The 22,556-nt window shown below is 41.1% G+C and overlaps 2 protein-coding genes across 3 annotated transcripts in view; one reads left to right on the top strand and one right to left on the bottom strand.

Moving 5' to 3' along the window:
* The window catches only part of ANGPTL2 (angiopoietin like 2), a 64,302-nt gene extending 52,134 nt beyond the window's left edge, over nt 1-12,168 (top strand). For both annotated transcript variants that reach the window (XM_036750308.1, XM_036750309.1), the window contains exons 4-5: nt 7,208-7,478; nt 10,168-12,168. In XM_036750308.1, the coding sequence (XP_036606203.1) occupies nt 7,208-7,478; nt 10,168-10,367 (471 nt within the window). In that variant the 3' untranslated portion in view covers nt 10,368-12,168. The remainder of the gene's footprint in view (nt 1-7,207; nt 7,479-10,167) is intronic.
* RALGPS1 (Ral GEF with PH domain and SH3 binding motif 1) overlaps nt 1-22,556 on the bottom strand; it is a 573,263-nt gene that overhangs the window by 304,452 nt on the left and 246,255 nt on the right. Inside the window, exon 9 of the mRNA XM_036750307.1 lies at nt 21,894-22,020. Coding sequence (XP_036606202.1) covers nt 21,894-22,020 — 127 coding nt within the window. The remainder of the gene's footprint in view (nt 1-21,893; nt 22,021-22,556) is intronic.

The following is a 22,556-nucleotide window of genomic DNA, read 5'->3' as shown; positions in this document are numbered from 1 at the left end:
TCTTGCCATCATCTCAAACTCAGCATATCTGAAACCACACTAGTCCTCCTTTCCCCCAAAGCAGCTTCCCTCTCAAATTCCCTATCTCACAGAATCATAGGATTATAGTTAGAGCCAGGGGGACTTTAGAGGCTCTCAAGTTCAACCCCTCCACTCTGTAGATGATAAACTGAGGCAGGAAGTATTCTAAAGATGGGATTTGAATCCATATCTTCCTGACTCCAGTGCCCCATCCACTATACTATGATGCCTGTCATCTCTGTTAGTAAGTACCTTCCTTCCAGTTGCCCAGGAGAAAAACCAAAATCACAGAATTTTAACTTAAAGAGGACCTTGGAGATCATCTAGTTTAATCCCCTCATTTTATAGAGGAAGAAACTGAGGCCCACAGAATTAAAAGGACTTTCCTATGGTCACATGACTAGTAAGTAGCAGAGCCAGCTCTTGATCTCATTTGATGACAAATCCAGTGCTCCCAAAACCACACCACACCTCCTTAGAGTCCTGTCAAATTTTCCATCAAAACATCCTATCTTGTATCTGTCCCTTCTTCTAGCTCCTTCCTGCTACCACCTTGGTCTCTAGATTGCTACCATAACCACCTCAGTGCTAATCTCTCTCCTCCTGACACAACTCCTGGCAGATTCAACTCCCACTCCTCACACCAACTGAGTGACTTTGGACAAGTCACTTACCCTCTCTGGGCCTCAGTTTTCTTATCCATAAAATAAAGATGTTGGACTTAGATGTTGTCAGAGGTCCCTTCCTGCTCTAGAGATAGGAGTTAGCCAGTAGTCAATAAGCATTTAAATATTTACTATCTGCCACGCTCTGAACTAGGCACAGGGGAGAGATACAGAAAGAGGCAAAAACAGTCTCTCTCCTCCCTCTTTCCTCTCCACAAGGAGCTCACATCCAAATAGAAGAAGACAACATGTAAATAGCTGGGTATACACAAGACAGATAGGGAACAGAGAGAGGGTAATTTCAAAGGGGAAGCCATTAGTAATTGGGGAAACTCAGAAAGGCCTCCTGTAGAAGGTAGCATTTGAGCTGAGTATTGAAGGAATCCAGAGAAACCAGGAGGCAGAAGTGAGGATACAGAGCATTCCAGGCATGGGACACAGCCAGGGCAAAAGCATGGGGATGGGAGATGGAATGTGGTGTCTGAGGACCTGCCAATAGGCCAACAAAGCTGAATCGTAAAGTGCAGGGAGAGTGGGAAGCATAAGAAGGCCATAGGAAGAGACTATGCAAGAGGAGTTTAAAATGCCCAAGAGAAGTTTATATTTGATTCTTGATGTAATAGGGAGCCACTGAAGCTGTTTGAGCTGGGAAGATTACATAACCAGACCTACACTTTAAAAAAAATTATCTTGGCAGCTGAGTAGAGGATAAATTGTTGTGGAAAGAGACTTGAGGCAGAGGAAAGAGTCAAAAGTCTATCACAACAGTACAGGCAAGAGGTGATGAATCTCTGCCCTAGGGCTGTGGCTACATGGGTAGGGAGAAGAGAACACAGATGTCGGGGAGGTATAAATGACAGTATTTGGCAACAGACTAACTACATAGGGTGAGTGAAAGTGAAGAATCAGAGATGACACTGAAGCTGGAGACCTCAGTAACTGGGAGGATGGCAATGGGGACAATTTTAGGAAGTATGGAGTGGATGGGATCCAGAGGGCAAATAAAGGGATTTCCCTAGGCAAGAAAAATCACCCCTCCATCTGCATCTATGATCCCAAGCCCTGCTTACACACCCCATCTTAACTAAGCCAAAAGTTTTCTTCCCACCTATCAATGTCCTACAAGCAGAAGAGCACTAATCTTGGACTAAAAAGAGCTGTATTCCTATATTGGCTCCTACAATTGTAAGGTGCAGGGCTGTGAGCAAGTCACTTCCCCATTCTCAATCTCACTTACTCCATCTGTGAAATGGGGACAAGAATCTTGATGGTATCTATTGCACGAGGTTGTTGAAGGGAAAATAAAAAAGTCCCAAAAGTCTTAGTGCTGTTTTAAGCTATTAAAGCTTAAACATTTAAATTTAAATAAATTTAAGCTTTTTAGTCTTGGGCATCAGTCCTTTGTAGTTTGTGTTTTCTGTTGCATTTTCTTTTTTTTGAGAATTAATAAAATTAATAATTTTTATTACTTCATTGAGGATATTCTTTTTTTATTTAATATATTTAGTTTTCAGCATTGATTTTCACAAGAGTTTGAATTACAAATTTTCTCCCCATTCCTACCCTCCCCCCCACTCCAAGATGGCATATATTCTGGTTGCCCTGTTCCCCAGGCAGCCCTCCCTTCTGTCACCCCACTCCCCTCCCATCCCCTTTTCCTTTTCTTTCTTGTAGGGCAAGATAAATTTCTACGCCCCATTGCCTGTGTGTCTTATTTTCTAGTTGCATGCAAAAACTTTTTTTTTGTTTTTGAACATCTGTTTTTAAAACTTTGAGTTCCAAATTCTCTCCCCTCTTCCCTTCCCATTCACCCTCCCTAAGAAGTCAAGCAATTCAACATAGGCCACATGTATATCATTATGTATAACCTTTCCACAATACTCATGTTGTGAAAGACTCACTATATTTTGCTCCTTCCTAACCTATCCCCCTTTATTGAATTTTCTCCCTTGACCCTGTCCCCTTTCGAAAGTGTTTGTTTTTGATTACCTCCACCCCCATCTTCCCTCCCTTCTATCATCCCCCTTTTTTTTCTCTTCTTCTTCCTCCTTTTTTCCTGTGGGGTAAGTTACCCAATTGAGTATGTATGGTATTTCCCCTTCAGGCCAAATTTGATGAGAGCAAGATTCACTCATTCCCCCTCACCTGACTTCTCTTCCCTTCCTACAGAACTGCTTTTTCTTGCCACTTTTATGTGAGATAATTTACCCCATTCTATCTCTCCCCATCTCCCTCTCTCAATATATTCCTCTCTCATCCCTTAATTTGATTTTATTTCTTTTAGATATCCTCCCTTCATCTTCACCTCACCCTGTGCCCTCTCTCTTTCTCTCCTCTCTCTCTCTCTCTCTCTCTCTCTCTCTATATATATATATATATATATATATATACACACACACACACACACATACATATATACATACATACACACTCACATATACATATATATATACATAAACATATATATATATGAATATTCCCTTCAGCTACCCTAATACTGAGGTCTCATGAATCATACACATCATCTTTCCATGTAGGAATGTAAACAAAACAGTTCAACTTTAGTAAGTCCCTTGCAAATTCTTTTTCTTGACTACCTTTTCATGCTTCTCTTGATTCTTGTGTTTGAAAGTCAAATTTTCTATTCAGTTCTGGTCTTTTCACTGAGAAAGCTTGAAAGTTCTCTATTTTATTGAAAATCCATATTTTGCCTTGGAGCATGATACTCAATTTTGCTGGGTAGGTGATTCTAGGTTTTAATCCTAGCTCCATTGACCTCTGGAATATCATATTTCAAGTCCTTCGATCTCTTAATGCAGAAGCTGCTAGACCTTGGGTTATTCTGATTGTGTTTCCACAATACTCAAATTGTTTCTTTCTGGCTGCTTGCAGTATTTTCTCCTTGATCTGGGAGCTCTGGAATTTGGCGACAATATTCCTAGGAGATTTCTTTTTGAGATCTATTTGAGGAGGCGATCGATGGATTCTTTCAATTTCTATTTTGCCCTGTGGCTCTAGAATATCAGGGCAGTTCTCCTTGATAATTTCTTGAAAGATGATATCTAGGCTCTTTTTTTGATCATGGCTTTCAGGTAGTCCAATAGTTTTTAAATTATCTCTCCTGGATCTATTTTCCAGGTCAGTGTTTTTTCCAATGAGATATTTGACATTGTCTTCCATTTTTTCATTCCTTTGGTTCTGTTTTATAATATCTTGATTTCTCATAAAGTCACTAGCTTCCACTTGCTCCAATCTAATTTTTAAGGTAGTATTTTCTTCAGTGGTCTTTTGGACCTCCTTTTCCATTTGGCTAATTCTGCCTTTCAAGGCATTCTTCTCCTCATTGGCTTTTTGGAGCTCTTTTGCCATTTGAGTTAGTCTATTTTTAAGGTGTTGTTTTCTTCAGTGTATTTTTCAGCAATTTTTTTGGGTCTCCTTTAGCAAATCATTGACTTGTTTTTCGTGGTTTTCTCACATCCTTCTCATTTCTCTTCCCAATTTTTCCTCTCCTTCTCTAACTTGCTTTTCCAAATCCTTTTTGAGCTCTTCCATGGCCTGAGACCAGTTCATGTTTTTCTTGGAGGCTTTTGTTGTAGGCTCTTTGACTTTGTTGACTTTTTGGCTGTATGTTTTGGTCTTCTTTGTCACCAAAGAAGGATTCCAGAGTCTGAGACTGAATCTGGGTACATTTTCACTGCCTGGCCATATTCCCAACCAACTAACTTGACCCTTGAGTTTTTCAGTGGGGTATGACTGCTTGTAGGCTAAAGGGTTCTATGTTCCATGCTTGGGGGGATGCGCCAGCTCTGCCACCCCAGCACACCTCCTTCCCCAAGAACCCCCAACCAGGACTGGGCTTAGATCTTCAGCAGGCTGTGCACTCCTGCTCTGATCCGCCACTTAATTCCTCCCACCAGGTGAGCCTGGGGCCGGAAGCAACAGCACCTGTAGCTGCCCCACCTCCGCTGCCCCCGGGGCTGGAAGCCGAACCCCTTCCACTCCCACAGCTTTTCCCACTAACCTTCTCTGTTGTCTTTGGTGTTTGTGGGTTGAGAAGTCTGGTAACTGCTGCAGCTCACTGATTCAGAGTGCTAGGGCACGCTCCTCCTGGCTCCTGGTCTGGTTGGTCTGTGCCGCCCATGCTGGGCCCTGCTCTGCTCCACTCCGCTCCCCTCCCAGCTCCTTGCAGGGTAGACCTCACCCAGAGACCATCCGGGCTGTTCTGGGCTGGGGCCCTGCTTCCCTCTGCTCTTTTGTGGGTTCTGCAGTTCTAGAATTGGTTCAGAGCCATTTTTTATAGGTTTTTGGAGGGACTCGGCAGGGAGCTCATGCTAGTCCCTGCTTTCCAGCTGCCATCTTGGCTCTGCCCCTCCCAAAACCTCTGTTGCATTTTCTATTTTGTTTAGTTCTGTTGAGTGAAATAAGGTCTCTTCTACAGTCCAAAAATAATTTAAAATTTAAGCTTAAATGTTGAGGCTTTAATAATTTAAAACAGCATGAAGACTTTTGGGGTACCCTGTATATTGTAAACCTTAGAGTGCTACAGAAACAGAATGCCATTCATTATTACCTCTCTAATCTTATTACCCAACTCAAACTTTTAACTGTAGTTGGTTTATCTACTCATCGTCCCATGAACACAAGTTCTCTGTGCTTTCCATTATATCTGTCCCCTTACCTACAGTTCTACTCCCCCAGTCAAACCCCTTCTGATCCCAGCTCAGGTAAAACCTCTTCCATTAAGCTTTCCCTATTAACTCCAGCCCACAATGATCCCCTCCTTCATTGAATGCCAACTATTCTCAAAGCTGGCCCTACACAAAATTTCAAATTTAAACAAATTTTTTTAGTAACAAATCTGACCTCCCCTAATAACTAACAATTATATAGCAGTTTATGGTGTGTAAAGGACTTTATATACATTATCTCATTTGATCCTCTAGGTAATCCTTTAAGGTAGGTGCTATTATTATCCCCATTTTAAAGATAAGGGAAAACCACACAGTTATTGAGGGTCTGATGCAGAATTTGAACCCAGAGCCTCCTGATTCCAGATCCAGTGTTCTATTCAGCATACCACAGTGCCTCCACATTAAACTGTGGTGTCCTGGAGGGCAGGAATCTTGTTTTCTATTTTTGTGTGCCTTATCCTTGGATGAACATGTTGAATATATTGCACAGATCACAGATCTCAGAATAGATACAACCTTGGAGGTCATTTGATCCAACTCTTACCGAGGTAGGAATCCCTTGTACAATATCCTTGGAAAGGCTTCACCCAGATTCCCTTTAAAAACACTCCAGCAAAGGGGAACTCACTACATCCTAAGCCAGTATAACAGGACCATAGCTTTAGAGCTCCAATGGACCTCAAAGTTTACTCTCTCATTTTACAGATGAGGTACCAGAAGCCCAGGTGGATTAAATAACTTTCCCAAAGTTCATACAAGAGCAGGATTCAGACTCAGGTTCTCTGATTCCAGGTCAGCAACGTACTAGAGCCAGCTGTAATAAAAAGCTGATTGTTAAAATTTCAGTGTGAGCATTTACACCTTGAAAATAAGCAAAAGCTACAAATCAGGACTTGATTTATTGTTTTGTTGATTGACTGAACTCAAAAAAGTGAGGAATGATGATAATAATGCAGCTTAAATTTATAAGTGTGTTATGTATATGTCCTCTCCCCCACCCCAGGAGAGCTGGTTGTTAAATCAGCACATCCCTACTCCAGAGTCAGTGCTTTTTGTTGTTGTTGTATCATACAGTTTCTCCTCATTTCACTTTTGGGCAGCTCTATTGATCTCCCCTAGATGAGGGAAGTAAATAAACAATTCTCTTTTCCTGGTTATATAACTACAGTTATTTGAATCTGCCCAGAGCTCCAAGGATCACCACTGAGGGGCAGGTGTTGGATACAATGGCACTAACTGGAGGGTCTGGAGTAGGGAAGAATTGAGTTCAAAACTGGCCTCAGACACTTATTAGCTCTGTGACCCTAGGCAAGTCACTTAACCCTGTTTGCCTCAGTTTCCTCATCTGTAAAATGAGCTGGAGAAGGAAATGGCAAACTACTCTAGTATCTTTACCAAGAAAACCCCAAGTGGGGTCATGAAGAGTTGGACACAACTGAAACAACTGAACAACAATAACTAAGAGGGTTATCAGACCTGGGAGTACCAAGACTGAATCTGCATAATTCCTTTGGACCCCATCCACTCTGAGAGCTAAAACAGTAAAGAAGGCTGAGGGGGGGAGGTAGGGAAGGGAGAGACTATGTGGGAAAGGAGAGCATAGTCTTCTTGACTAACCCTTCATTAGGCTGCCTGTATGTACTTAACCTATGGTGACAGCTTCAGGGAATTACCTTCAAAAGCAGGAAATCTACTAATTTGTGGAAGAGGAAATAAGTCCAAAGCATTCAGTATCTTTTCACAAGCACTGCCAAAGAGTGGGTCAGCCATTTTACCAGACATGACAGGTCCCCCTGACTACATACAGTAATGCTGTCTCTTTCTTTACAGCAAGGATTCGGTAACATCGATGGAGAGTATTGGCTGGGTCTAGAGAACATTTATTGGCTCACAAACCAAGCCAACTACAAATTGCTTGTAACAATGGAAGACTGGTCTGGTCGGAAAGTCTTTGCAGAATACGCAAGCTTCCGCCTGGAGCCAGAAAGTGAATATTACAAGTTGAGACTGGGGCGGTATAATGGCAATGCTGGCGACTCCTTCACCTGGCACAACGGGAAGCAGTTCACCACCCTGGATAGAGACCATGATGTCTACGCAGGTATGAGGGGCCACAAATAGTGCTTCACTGCAGGTTTTGGTAGAACCATCTATTTCCATACACAGCTGGACTGCCAATTATAAAGCCATTGGGCTATCAATTCAGTCTCTTCTTCCACAAAATGAGGGGGTTGGGCCAGGTGACCTCAAATTCCTTCCAGCTCCACATTTGGTGATGTCATGATCCTCCTGAAAGGGATCATTTATAAGTGCCAGGAAGAGCTAGAGGAGCCATGAAAGACTACACTCAGGCAGATGCTTACATTGGAGGCAGGGTGGGTTGGAGGTACCTGCTGGTGGACTCCTCTCTTTGAAATGGGGAAACCATAGCAATACCTCTACATAGGCGAGGGTGATTAAGGCTACAGTAGCCATGGGAAGAAGAAAATCTGAAATAAGTTACTTATTCCATATGATATATAGCCTATGGAGTCGAGGAGAAAAGATTTAGGACAATGTGGGGTGCAAATATGATCCCTGACTTCGAACAGCAGAAAGACCAACATATGGAAGAGCTATGTAGCCTCAGAAAGAAGAAGCAGGACTAATGGGCAGAAGTTACAGGTAGACAGATATTAGCTCAATGTAAGGAAACACTTTCTAATAGTCAGAGCTTTAGTGCCATAAAATGGGCTACCTCATGAAGTAGTGAGCTCCCCCATGATGGAAGTGTTCAGAGACTGAAAGATCATTTCTCAGGGATACTGTAGAGTAGAGGGGCCAAACTCACCTTCAGCAGTCAGCAGAACTCCCCCGTGTAGTTTTCAACAGATTAAAATGTAATTGGGAAGTGTTTGACAAGATAAATAAAACCACACTGTTCTTCTTATTTGGCTATTTCCATTAACGGCACCATTTCCCTGGTCTTCAAAGTTTGTGATTTCAGGGCTACCTTCAGCCTTTATCTTTTCCTTACCCCTTTCATCCAGTCAGTTAACAAGTCCTGTTGATTCCAATTATGCAACATCTGTCCCATTGATCCCCTCCTTTCTATTCCCATTGACATTTCCCTGGTACAGGGGCCTTATTAGTATTTGTTTGGTCTGCTGCTACAACCGCCTACTAGGTCATTCTGCATTCGTCATACCAGTGCCAGAATGATCTTTCTTATGTATAGAACTGGTCGTACTAGTCCTGATTCAAAATCTTCAGTGACTCATTGCCTACTGAGTAAAGTTCACTCTCCTCTGCCTGACATTCAAGAATGCCCTCCCTATCTCTTGTCCCCCTACCTTACCTCATATTATTTACCTCTTGTACTCTACACCAATGCTGTCAAACTTGTATAGAAATAGATCCCTGTGGGCTGCATATTGACTTAGAAAACCACAAGTTAACGTTATTTATATTGTCTGGCCACACTTGAGAGTTTTGTGGCCTTTGAGTGACACTTCTACTCTACACTCTAGCCAAACAAGATTCTGCTTTCTCCCTTTTATACTCTCTGATATTTTTAACCTCCACATCTTTCCCCTCTCCCTCTTTACTGAATTCCTGCCCATTCATTAAAACCTGATTCAAATGCTACTTCCTCCACAAAGCATCTCCTGATCCCCACTCACTGACCTGAAGAACATCCTTCCCCCTTAGAACCTTTCCCCAAAGTACTTTGCTTTGTAAATTTCAAATGCATGTATATATTATAGTTATCTGTATTGGTATTGTCTTGTCCCTTGGTTAAGATCCATGAAATCAGGGTCCACATTTGATCTAAATTTTGTACTTTCCCAAAAACCAACTCCACATAATGCATGCACTCAGAAATATTTGTTAAATAGATATCATTTGATTACTTCCCTTCAGACATTTAATATCAACTAATAAATCAATAATAATTTAGTAAGCGCCTACCACATGCCAGGCATTGTGCAAAGCACCAGTGATACAAAATGCAAAAGCTTCTACCTATGAATGTGCTTATATCCCTTTGATTATAGCTGAAGTAGACTAGTAATTTTCCCCATTCTTGACCTGCCCTCTCATACCTGCATTCACCCAAGCTCTTCCCCAAGCCAGGACCAGCAGCATAGTATAGTGAGAAAAGAACTAGATTTCCAGTCAGACGAACTGGGTTCTAATCCCAGCTCTGCCACTTAAAACCTGTATAATCTTGGATAAGGCATAAAACTGTGTGAGCATCAGTTCCACATCTGTAAAATAAAGGAGCTGGACTAGAAGGCTTCCAAGGTCTCATTGGGTTCCAAATCTAAACATACTCCCTCCTCCTCTCTGCCTGTTCAAGTCTTCACCCCCATTTCTGTAAATGCTCACCTGACTCTCCAGCTGGCACCTCCTCTGACTTCCCTGGATAACTCTCTTTGGAGCTCTCTTTTGCTCCATCACATTCTCCTTCATAGTTCACTTCCTTGCGTACCCGTCATATCCTGCTATTGGACTATAAACTCCTTGCATTATTATTCATCTTTGTATTCCGAGCATTCATCCTCAAGAAATAATAAAACTACCTTTCCTGAATCATTTCGAGGGGGCCTTCCCATGTCTCTGTGAAGCCGGGAAGAATGCTTCATGTTTATGCTAGGGTAGGAGAATTTGCCTTTTTTCTTTCTGCCAGGAATACTCTTTGCTAATTTAATTCAAGAGTGTGCCTCATTACACATAGAGGAGGGCAACTGGGCTAAATACACTCCTCTTTGTGGGTAAGCCTCACTTATTTTCTGCTTTTCCTCCAGGAAATTGTGCTCACTACCAGAAAGGAGGCTGGTGGTACAATGCCTGTGCCCACTCCAATCTCAATGGGGTTTGGTATCGAGGAGGACATTATCGCAGTCGCTATCAGGATGGAGTCTATTGGGCTGAATTCCGAGGAGGGTCTTATTCTCTTAAGAAAGTGGTGATGATGATTAGACCAAATCCCAACACGTTCCATTAAAAGAAGCTTCTCTCTTCAAACTTTGGACTCCCATCTGCCACCACCCATCCTGAGCAAAAGCTGAGCAAACTCTCCAGAAATCATCTCTTCTGTAGCCTGGAATTCCAGGTCTTTGAGGTTTGTTACAAGGAAGCAAGGACTTGTTGCTGCATCCAATTTTCATAAACCATTGCCACAGATAACTGAATTCAAATGATGCAGTATTCTCTGCCTGTGAGACCTTTCTTCATGCCAGGAAGCAACTAATGTAGCCCGTTCTTATAGACAGAAGAGGAAAAGGGTAAGACTGCAGATAGCTTTTCTAAGGAATTAGCTCTCAATACTTGGAACATATAACAGCAGAATATTTTTATTTTACATTAGTGTATGATTTAACATACACTGTTACACAAGTGTATATGTATACATACATATACATGCATGGTTTCAGTTCTCAAGTGTTTGAGCTATTACAAACTGGTCAATTATCCTCGTCACAGGAAATGGTCTCCTTTGAAACAGCGTACAGCACTCGACAAACCACCAATCGGCTACCAGTGAGATTAAACTCAATTTATGCTTCATTATCTCAAATTGAGAAAGGATGCACTTGAATAGTCCAACAAGCGAATGTGTGTCCACCATTCAAAGACACTCATTGCACTAAATGACCTCTGAAGTCCCTTACAATTCTGAGACTATGATTCATTGGTTCTTGGAATCATCCTTAGTATTAATGTCTCAGATACAGCAGATTCCCAGCTTTCTCTGTCCAGGCATCCTGTTGGTATTCAACCAAGTTTCAGGGACTTTCTTTCCATTTCTACACTTCCATTTCACCTTCCATTTCCTTGTCGCATCCTCAGTATCTCTCTATTCTTTCAGCATGATAAGGCACAGATCTTTCCCCCTCTTCAATAACTACTACTGTCCTTAACTATATTTTTCTATTCCTTATAACCATACAGCCTCCATCTTTCTCCTCTTAGTAGTACCTTCTGGTCAAGGAATTCTTTCAGAATGAGATCTTAGGACTCCTAAGCCCCTGAGCAGGAAGTGGACTGGGGCCCAGGCTTCTGGTCAGAAAAGGAGTCAGTCAGTGTTATAATCTTAACCACCTACTCTATAGCTCGAGTGAATTTTCATTCATAGCTTGGCAAATACATCATTTCAACCTTCACACAAATAACAGCCTACATCTTCCACCATATGCTGTATCTAAGTTCAGTCAGTATCTAGACATTTAAGACAGAAAATGGCTCCAGACCAAAAACTAATCCACCAGATCTTGAACACCAATGGACAATATTAACAAAACACTGATGCCTGATCTCTAGATACAAGATCACTTAACTCCGAGAAAGCTACGTCATCAGGAACAGGACCATTCAGTTAATTTGCCTGACCTACCCAATATAGAATTTGCCAATTTGTTTGTGAAGGGCACAACTACCTTACAGAACCTTGACCCTATCAATCTTGCCAGCTGACGTAATTTTCCAGCTTAATGTTATCATAGGACATGTTGCAAAACAAAATAATATGATGGGCTAACAATTAGGGAAGCTCTTGGCAGTTCACCGTATCACACAATAAATCTGTGAGATCCCCATGCCTTATTATATACTGTACATACATGTGTGTGTGCCTGTTCCCCTTATTACCTCAGTATTTCTCAAAAAAATGTATGATGTGTATTAAAGTGATGTCTGATGTAGCATGTGTTTGTATATATAAAAAGTAGGGTTTTTAATATATTCCCAAATTATCCTTGTAATGACACAAATCTGCAATAAAAATCCACAAATGCTATTTTGATGTATTCACATAGTGCCTTATTATTTTTAAAGTCATTCTCAATGCTTAACCTATGAGATCTTCTTCAAATAAAAACAGGAAATGAGATAGCAATGTAGAGGAAGTCTACTGGTATTAAATCAGATGAAATGTGATCATTAAAAGAAGCAAGATGTGTGTGAACTTTTCAAGAAGATGATCTGAAAAGTTTCCCTAGGTATGAAGTACTGTGGCACCTTTGCTCTGGCCCAGGTGCCCTAGGATTCTAGATGCTTCTTCAAAGAATCTTAGCACCTCAGAGCGGAAAGAAACCATAGGTCCCTCAGTCTAATCCCTGCCTGGACAAGAATCTCCACTATAATACACCCACCAAGTGTGGCTTCATGTGGAGACCTCTAACAAGGTGGAGCCCATTTTCTCCCAAGGTAGCCCTCTCTATTTCAGAGACATTTAAATTGCTATGAAATGTTTCCTTACATGACATCAAAAGGCAACTCTCCTCATCTACCCATTGCAATGAGTTCTGCCTAACCCAGCAGAATAAGTAGCTCTTTAAATACTTGAAAGCCATTGTGATGATCCCCTGCCTCCAAATTCCATCTTCTCCAGACTAAACATCCCCATTTCCTTCAACTTATCCTTATAGGTCAAAGTTTCCAATCCCCTTACCATCATAATCACTTTCTTCTTAACACTCTCCAGATTATCAATGCCCTTCTTAAGACGTGATGCCCACTTCTAAACATAGTACTCTAGATAATATCTTGATAAGGGCAGAATATAGTAGAACTATTATTTCCCTTTTGGACACTATGTTATTATAAATGAAGTCCAAAACCAAATTCATTTTTGTAGCTGATATCTCACTTTTGGCTCATATTAAGCTTATAGTCTGCTCAGACTACCCCCTCTCCCCCTGCCCCCCCATCCAGGTCATATGAAAATACAAATAAGTATCCTGGCTGCGAAAGTGGAGGTATGAAGGACTCTCTTCTGGAAGAGTTACCCCTAGAGGCCCTTTAGCTCCAGCTCAGACATGTACGTGCATCCAATGATACTCACAACCTAAGAATAAGATCTACTAGATAGCTGTACAGGTGACATGGATAGTGGATCTTGGAAATCTATGCAATTTGTCAGTAAAATAAAAAGGCCCTTTAATTTGCTGATGCTGCACTGGGGCTACATTGGATGAGTACTATTACTCTAAACAGGCTTCTAAAATCCCCTCTCCCTGCCCCCCAAGAACAGGCCTACAGATAGTAGGAAAGGTAGGTTCCCTGGTAGAAGATGCAGCCCTGATTCCAGAGAATGGAAAGGCCATGAAAGTGGAGGAATAGAATTCTAAGGACCTTTCAAATTCAAGGCCAGGATGTCCTCTTGTTATAAGACATTCTTGCGACAAAAGGGTCCTTTCTGACCCCTTAAACAATATGACTGCCCTTGTCTTGTACAAAGATGTTTTAGCCCTAGAAACATGAGCACCAATAAAATTGCCAGAGGTCTCTAAATCTATTGTAGCCATGGCAAACACCCCACAAATATCACATAAGAAAGTGACTCACACAATGGCAGAGCTTCTGAACACAAGTTTATTCATGAGCCATATGTCACAACTCAGCCATGCAAGAACTATTCACCTGCCAACAGGTCTGGGTCAAACGCCAACTCCTTTGTGAAGTATGTGCAGCATGGTACACTGGGAAGGGTGCTAGACTTGGAGTTGGGCCCTGGACTCCAGAACAGGCTCCAATACTTATAGTAACCACATGTCATTCATCCTCTCTGTTTCAGTTTCCTAATCTGTAAAATGGGGAGCTCACACTACCTATTTCAAAGGATTGCTGTGAGGAAAGTACTCTACAAACCTGATCAACTAGATCACTAGATCAACCTAGGTTACTATAAATGTTATATAAATTGTATATTTCCCCTAGATCCTAACACAGCTCTTAAAACAATAGGCCCATAATAAATGTTTATTCAACTCAATTATCTATGTGGCATAAATCTGCACGAGACTGTAAACCCCAGGAGGGACTATGCCTTATGAAAATGTTGTAAATTCTCCAGCACCTAGCACAGTGTAAATGTTTAATGAGTCACATCAGGAATGAGAATCACATTTCCTTTCCCAAAACTACAGCAGGGAGTCAGTCATCATTATAAGATCCCAAGAAACTCTTGCTATTGGGTTATAAAATTTCAGGTCATCAGTTCAATGCCTTTTTAAAGAGGAAGAAATAGGCCCAGAGAGGGCAAGGGCCCTGCTCATGGTTACATAGTTAGCAAGTATGAACACCCAGAATTCAAACACAGTTCCTCAGTCAGTCAATCAATAAACATTCATTGAGTGTCTTCTATGTGCCAGGCACTATGCCAAGCACTGGGGATATGAATACAAGTAAAAATAAAAAAGATAGTCCTTGGCTTTAAAGGGCTTACAATCTAATGGAGGAAGATAAAAGGAAATGCAAAAGTGTGGGTGGGGAGGAGGTAAGGGGTTCTGGTGTGAGGGAAGGTGATGGAGATGTCCAAAAACATTGTGGCTTGTAGGAAAGGGGAGAAGACTGTGCTGTGCCCATTTCTGAAACAGAGGCCCTGAAGCCCATGGTCCTGTCCTCCAGTTACAGGGTCCAATCAGAGAGGGAGAGGTCACTGATAAAATGGGAGTGCCCAGCAGATTCAATCTTGCAGGAAAACGAGATTTCCAAAGAGCAAGTTTCCTGGGGAAGGAAAGCATGATGGAGAAGTCCAAAGGTGTCCAAAAGCAGTGTAGCTGGTGGTAAATGAGAAGACTATGCTGAGCGCTTTTCTTAAAAGAGAAGTCTTCCGATTCTAGATCCTGCGGAAGTCCAGGGAAGAGCGACAGACAGGCTAAGGCGAGGCTCATCTGACATGGTTTAGAGGGACTGTAGAGGTAGGTCGGGAAGAATGGGTGGCATTTGTTAAAAATGGCCCACAGTTCCTATGGGTTTTCATTAAATATCTCAAGTAGAGTTGGCTGTCCTGGTGATCCTGGAGCCTAAGGTGAGTGAGTACAAATCTCCTGGGAGGTATGTAGGTCTACCCACAAAGTACAAAGAAACATTTCAATCTGGGATACTGATAAATATGAACCCAGGGCAGGGATTTTGGTTTTTACTATCAGTCCTTACAAGTTGGCCAAGTCATAATGGAACTTAAAATGAAAACAAAGCCTACAGGGTCCTGGCTACAACATAGCATATCTAGGCCTACAGAGTTTCTACCACTCCTAGGCAGAATGTAAGGGAATGTCCAAGGCCAGGAGTGTCCTGCCTTGGCTGACAGAGAACAAAGCCTAGAACCTTACAGATTCCATCTTGAAATCTTAGGTGTCACCTCCACAATTAGGCCTTCTTTGATCTTCTCAGAATAATAGTTCCTAGATTGCAGTAATGGGGACCCTTGGGGGTCCTCAAGCCCCTTTCAGGGGGTCTGTGAGGTAAAAACTATTTTCATAATAATACAAAGAAATTTTTTATTTCTAATAACAGTAAATCATGATAGATATTACATACATAAACAAAAGCTCTTTGAAGGGGGGGAAGGTTATCCTCCATAATCTTTTAAGAATGCAAAAGACTCTTGAGACCAAAAAGTTTCAGAGCTGTTGTCTCAGAGGAGAATGAACTCCTTCTCTTCAAATTTTTCTGAAGTCCTTTGTCTGATCTCTCCTTTGTCCCTATTATAATCTATATCTATGATACCTACAGATGTACATTGCTATATTCCCCTGTTAGACTGTAATCTCCCTGAGGGAAAAGGATGTATATTTTCGTCTTTTTATTCCTAGAACTGAACGTATAGTAGTTGCTTAATAAAGATTTTTAAAAATTTAATTGACCAGAAGTCTTCCGAGACATCTGGGATCTAGATCCTGACCAGACTCTTTACTGGCACCAGGCCATTCCTTATTCTAATTACTTCCCTATCACACCATGAGTCATAGCCCTGGGGGTGAGAAGATGACCCTGAAGACTGCATTCTTTTGCCATAATTGCAAGTAAAAAATCCTTATAGCTACAGCATGTTCAGAATATGCCCTATTTGGCCCTTCTAGTAATGGAGCAGGGGCCATTTCACCACATTTCTCTACTTTATTAATGGCATCATCATATTCTCCTCCTCTTGTAACCAAGAATACAACCTCAAAGTCACCCTTCTCCTTTTCCCTTGTCTCACACCTAATATGTTGTAGTATCTCTTATATCTAACCCTTTCTCTCTATTCTTGTATACCTTCATCTTCTTTCACAAGGTCATTATCTCTTGCCTAGAACTATTGCAATAATTTCTAATAGGTCTCCTTGCCTCCAGTATCTCCCACTTGATCCCATTCTAAAATATTGCCAGACTAATCTTCCAATTCATAGTTCTGATCATGTCATTCCTCTACTCAAAATCATTCAATGGCTCCCCATCATTTCTTGAATAAAAAAAACTCCAAACTCTAGAGCCTGGACTTTAGGGCCTTCTATTGGGAGTGCTTCCATAGGGTGCTTCCATTCTATCTTTCCATTCTCATCTCAATAATTAGCTTTCCCCAACTGTAGATTCTAGCCAAATGTTTCTTTCTATTATCTACTCCCTGTCCACTGGATTTTGAATCACACAAGCTGGGTCTGAATCTCAGCTATTTTGTTTATAACCTTTGTGATTTTAAGCAAGTTAATTAACATCTCTGGGTCTCAGTTTTCTTATCTATAAAATGAACAGTTCTCTCATTTGTTCTAATTATTCTTTATAACATGACTAATGTGAAAAAAATGTTTAATATGAATGTATACGTATAACCTATATCAGATTGCACGCTGTCTTGGGGAGGTGGGAAAGGGAAGGGGAGAAAAGTTAGAACTCAAAATCTTGTGGAAATGAATGCTGAAAACTAAAAATCAATCTATCAATTAATTTTTAAAAATGAAAGGGTCAGACTATATATTTATAAGGCTCCTATTATTCTAAATCCTGTGAGTCTCTAATAATTTTCCTTTTTGGAGGACTGGGTCCTACATATCTTTCAAGACCCAGCTCAGGTTCTTCTTCCACAAAGCCTTCTTTGATCCTCCCAGGGAGAAGGAAGTGAACTCTCTATTATGGGCTCTAATAGCACTTTTCACTCCTCTTCTATACTTATGAAACTCTAATTTGCATTCTAGTTGTTCTTGTCAGCTCCCCTAAAAAAACTAAAAGCTTCTTGAAGACTGAAATTGTTTCTTCTTCACATTTTCATTCCCCATGGTGCCTTGTATACAGGAAGTTCTAAATGTACCTTTGCTACATGAATGAGGAAACTAGTCATTAATGATCAAAACAGTCTTTTTCAAGGACTCCACTGTTTTGAAGCAACTTGGAAGATACCTCAATTACAAAGGGAGTCTGTTTTTTTTAAAAAACGTGCCTGCACTCCCATGTTTTTCAAGCTATGTTGCAAGAGGACTATGAGCACGTGGCCTGCACACAGAAACGTGGAGCCAACAGGCTCTGGAGCATGTGGAAAAATGAACCCAGCCTCTTGCTTCCTGGGCTAGGAACACCCTCCTAACTGCACAACATGGGAAAGCTTCCTTACAGGCAAGAAAAGACACGTTCCCTTTGGAAAGTTTGCTATTCAGGCACTTTCCATGGAAGTTTTTTTTTAATTGTGACCAAAACACAAGCCCTAGAAATATACAGCTCAAGTAGCTTTTGAACTCTGCTGGTGAGGCTGACCAACCCAGCATGAAAAATCTAAGTGAGGCCAGTTGCTGTTCCCCAAGTATAATTTAAGAGAAAATGAAGAGCGGCAGAGGAAACTCTGCCAAGGGAAAAAGGAATGGTCAAGTTTCAGGCATTTTTTCCTATAATGTGCTTTTCCAGGAATTATGTAACTTCTCCTCTTTAGATAAACACATCCTTTCAAGGGAGGTGGGGTGGGAGGGAGAAACATTCTTTCAAGAGGAAAAGTTTATTGAAACCACTCTCCCCAGTTGGACAGGTTGTCCATACAGAGGAACCCCCACCAGGGCACCAAGAGGTAGCGCACCAAGAATGTTCTTCCCTGTCTACATCATTTTACCTTACTTTTAAGCACTGATCAGGAAGAGACATTTGAGTTATCATGCTTGGACCCACAGGGCAGCATTAGGAGCAATGGGTAGAAACCGAAGAAAGACAGATTTTTGGCTCAATGTTAAGGAAAAACTTCCTAACAATGAGAGCTGTCCAAAAGTGGAGTAGACTGCCTTGGGAGGTGGTGACTTCTCCTTCCCTAGGGTTTCTCCAGCAGAGAACAGCTGATCATTTATGTCAGGAAGACTACAGAGGGAGGGGATTCCTGTTTAGCTGTGAGGCTGGCAAGATGAGATCTAAAATCAGGTCCAACTCTAAAATTCTGTGCTTCAAGAGAGTGCTCATCTGGTACCTCTAGAGCTGGAAGAGGCTTCTGAGTCAGCTTGCCCCAATCTTCACCCCATTTCACAGATGAGGAAACTGAGACTTGAAGTTATGAGTGGCCAAAGGTCACACAAGTAGCATTAGAGGTGAGGTTTGAGCCCAGGCCTTCTGACTACTGAGCCAGGGCTTTTTCTATTCAAGGATCTCCCATACACCCATGATATTAAAAGAGATAGAGGATGATCATCTACCATGTTGAGTGGATTCTCTCTCAGTGAAAGCTATGTGGAAAGACACAGGACAGGAAATAGCACAGGACAGGAACATAAGGAAGAGCTTTAATCTGAACTGCTTAAGGAAGTATTTATTCTTAAAGGGCTTTTGGAGCAATTGAAGCATCTACCCCAAGGGTGTCCCAGGAGGAGAAAACATAAAAACACTCTCATTTCACAGTCCCTGTTTGTTCTGCTCTGATTCTTTCTTATTTGAGTTGCCTCTACCTCACTAGTCAGTGTGAAGCTGAACAATCGTACCTTATATGAGCTAATGGAAAGCTTGGCCTCACCTCCTGATGAAATCACAGAGTGAATGACTTTACCTTTGGTCACCAGATCCAGTTGCTGCCACCAGTATAACTAAAAATTCTGGAAACAGGAGAAGACAGAAACTAAAGAGGCCTTTCAGCTGTAAGCACATTAGCAGATGGGACAGTGCAGACGCCAAGGAGTGTCTTCTAGGCCAAAGGAGATGTTACTGTTTTTTATTTCAGGTTATTAAGATTCAGGAATATTTAATTTTCTCAAAATCTACAAAATGAAATGATTAAAATAGAAGTCACTTTAAGGAAAGACCAATCATGGAATTTTAGAGCTGCAAGTCTCTTTAGGGGTACTACCTCCCAGAGTTGTAAAGGAAAAGCTTTGCTTTAAATTGCTCTATTATAAAAATTATTATTAAAAATAAAAATAAATTATTGTTATAGGAATGAGATCCATATTGTTATAGGAATATGAGCTAATATTACTGATAACACTGGTAATAATAGTTTTAGAGCTAGAAAGGACCTTAGAAATTGCTTAGTCCAATAATAATGATGATGATGGTGATAGTAAACATTTATGTAGCACTTTAAAGTTTGTGAAGTGCTCTACATATATTATCTCACTTGATCTTTGAAACAATCTTGTGAGGTTAGTGCTACTATTACCCCCACTTTACAGATTAGGGACACTGAGGCTTAGAAAAATTAAATAACTTGCCTAGGGATGCACAACTAGTGTCTTTGACAGGACTTGAATTCAAGTCTAAGGCCAGCACTCTATCTACTGTACCACTTAGGTGCTTAGTCCAAGCTCCTCAATTTACAGAGAAGGAAACTGAGCCCCAGAGTAATTTGCATAAAGTTACATCAATGTTCAGAGGCAGAACCTGAACTGGAACCCAGGCCCTGTGGCCCCAAGTTCAATGCTCTTTCCTTACATCACATCACTTCTTAGTGCTTCTCTTTTTTGGTAGTTAGAAACTGTGTGCTTTGGCCTTTTCCTCTGAAGCTTGTTCAGGCAACCCCTTCCTCTGCCCCTCATTCTCTGCCCAGAAGCCCTGGCAATAAACAGCCTCAGAAAGTACAAATGAGAAAGACCTGGCTGACTGTGTCAGCTATAAACAAAGGTACAAAAGGAAAGTGTGGGTATCCCTTATGGATCTGTTCTAGGCTCCCTTCTCTTCTCTTCACATTCTATTGATGATCTCATGGCTTCAACAATCATCCCTATGTAGAAGACTCAAATCCATCCCTAGTCTCTCTACTGGATTTCATCGCATGTTGCCAACTGCTCACTGGACATCTCTTTCTAGGCATCCTGGAAGAATATCAAAATCAACAGATTCAAGACAGAAGTCATTACATTTCCTCCCAAATCCTACTCAAAACTGCCACATTTCTGTTGAAAGCACCACCATTCTTCCAGTCATCCAAATTCACAACTTTGGAGTCATCCTTTACACTTCCCTATCCTTTGATTCCCGCCCTACCCTCCACCATTTTTCTAATCAATCAGCTCCAGGTTCTTACTGATCCTACCTTCATGACATTTATGGCATTTGTCCTCTTCTCTCCACTCACCAAGCCCCTACCCAAATTCAAACCTCGTCGCTTCCCACCAGGATCATAGCAATGGTTTCTTAATTGGTTTCTCTGCCTCCAGTCCCTTCTACCTTTAATTCATTATCCAGACAACTGCCAACTTGATCATCCTAAACACTGATTATGACCGTGTCACCCTACTACTCAGAAATCTTCTCTAGCTCTCTTTCTTCTAGGATACAACATAAAATCCTTATTTCGGACATTTAAAACCCTTTACAGTCTTGCTTCCACCAACCTGTCCAGTCTACTTTCATATTGCTTCCCTGCATATATTTTCTGTTTCAGTCAAAATGTCCCTTATCCATGACATTCTATTTCCGTCTCTGGGCCTTTGCACAAAAGCTCTGTTCCCCACTCCCCATACCTGGAAAATACTCCTTCCTTCCTCTGACTCTTAGCTTCCTTCAAAGCTTAGTTCAAGTATCAGCTCCTACAATAGACCTTTCCTGGTCCTCAAAATCATTAGCATTTCCCCTTGAAATATTTTATATTTACTTATTTGTGTGTACATTATATATCCTCAGTAGACTATAAGTTCACTTAGGGCAAGAACTGCTTCATTTTTGTCTTAGTATCTAGATATGTGCCTATTTACACACACACACACACACACACACACACACAGATATTAGCATAGTGTCTTGCATATAGTAGATACTTGATAATTATTTGATAAATTAATTTGAACAACAAGGTTTCTCCTTCCAAGTGCTGATGAAAAGTTCAATTTCCCAGGAGCTCTGGGGGCAGGCATGGAAAGAATGAGAGTCTGTATTGCAGAATCATAGAATATAAACACTAGGAAGGACTTAAGAGATTATGAGCCGAACCTAATCACTTTATAGCTGAAAAAACCCACAGAGGTAATATGACTTTCCCAGAGTTGCACAGCTAGTACATGACAAAGCCATAATTCAAAGCAGGGTCCTCTTTTTCCTATTGCACTTCATTACACAGAATGACATTTTATTTTCAGGACCAATACAGAGAAAAGACCTCCCCAAAGCCTACTCCCAGAAGGACTATCATTTGAACCATACCAGCAGCTTCACTTTCCCTGAGGAAGAAGTTCAGCTAGTCCATGGTCTTATTCACCTCGCACATTCATGGTACAGCACTTGAAAATTTGAGAATCAGAAACTACAAGACATTTCATAGAAATCTGAACATGTTTCTTCAAGCAGAAAGAGTCTATTCCTAGCCACCTACCTAAATACGGAATACTGGGGACCATCTTCAGGCTTCGGATATACTCTCGAGTCCTCTTATAATTATCTTCCTTAGACATCAAGTAATCCAGCTTCTCAAAAGTGGTCTTGTCTTTTCGATTCAAAAGCTGGGGCAAAGAGAGAGAGAACAATTCAACAGTGTGAAGAGAGCAAAATCACAGTTGGTAGACAAAAGGAAGCAAAAGTTGTCACAGAGCATGCGACGAAATATTTTCTATGTCAATTTCTTTCCCACCCTCACCTGAATACTATTAAATTTTTCCTTCATAAAATAATACTTCACACAGAAATGGGACAATTGGTAGCCTGACTTGAATTTCCTCTTCCTTGGATACAGCTAGATCCCAATTAGTGTGAATAGGGAATCCTATGAAGTAGTTGTATTATTTCAATTCGCATGGCATATTTCCACCAAACTGGAACAAATGACCATATTTTACAAAATTATAACTTTGAATAGCAGCAAGAATTCCAATTTATGTGGCCACTCCAGAGGATTCATTATTTCCATTAATTGGGACCTAGCTAGACTGTGACACAGAAATGGGCTTTGCTTCAAAAGATCTGGGTTTGGCTCCTACCTGGGTTGTGTGACCTTCAGAAAGTCACCTCACCCCTCTGAGTTGCTCAATAATTAATTAAT

The sequence above is a fragment of the Trichosurus vulpecula genome, chromosome 3 (assembly GCF_011100635.1).
Source record: "Trichosurus vulpecula isolate mTriVul1 chromosome 3, mTriVul1.pri, whole genome shotgun sequence".
In the NCBI taxonomy this organism is placed as follows: domain Eukaryota; kingdom Metazoa; phylum Chordata; class Mammalia; order Diprotodontia; family Phalangeridae; genus Trichosurus; species Trichosurus vulpecula.
This window is presented reverse-complemented; position numbering and strand designations above follow the sequence as displayed.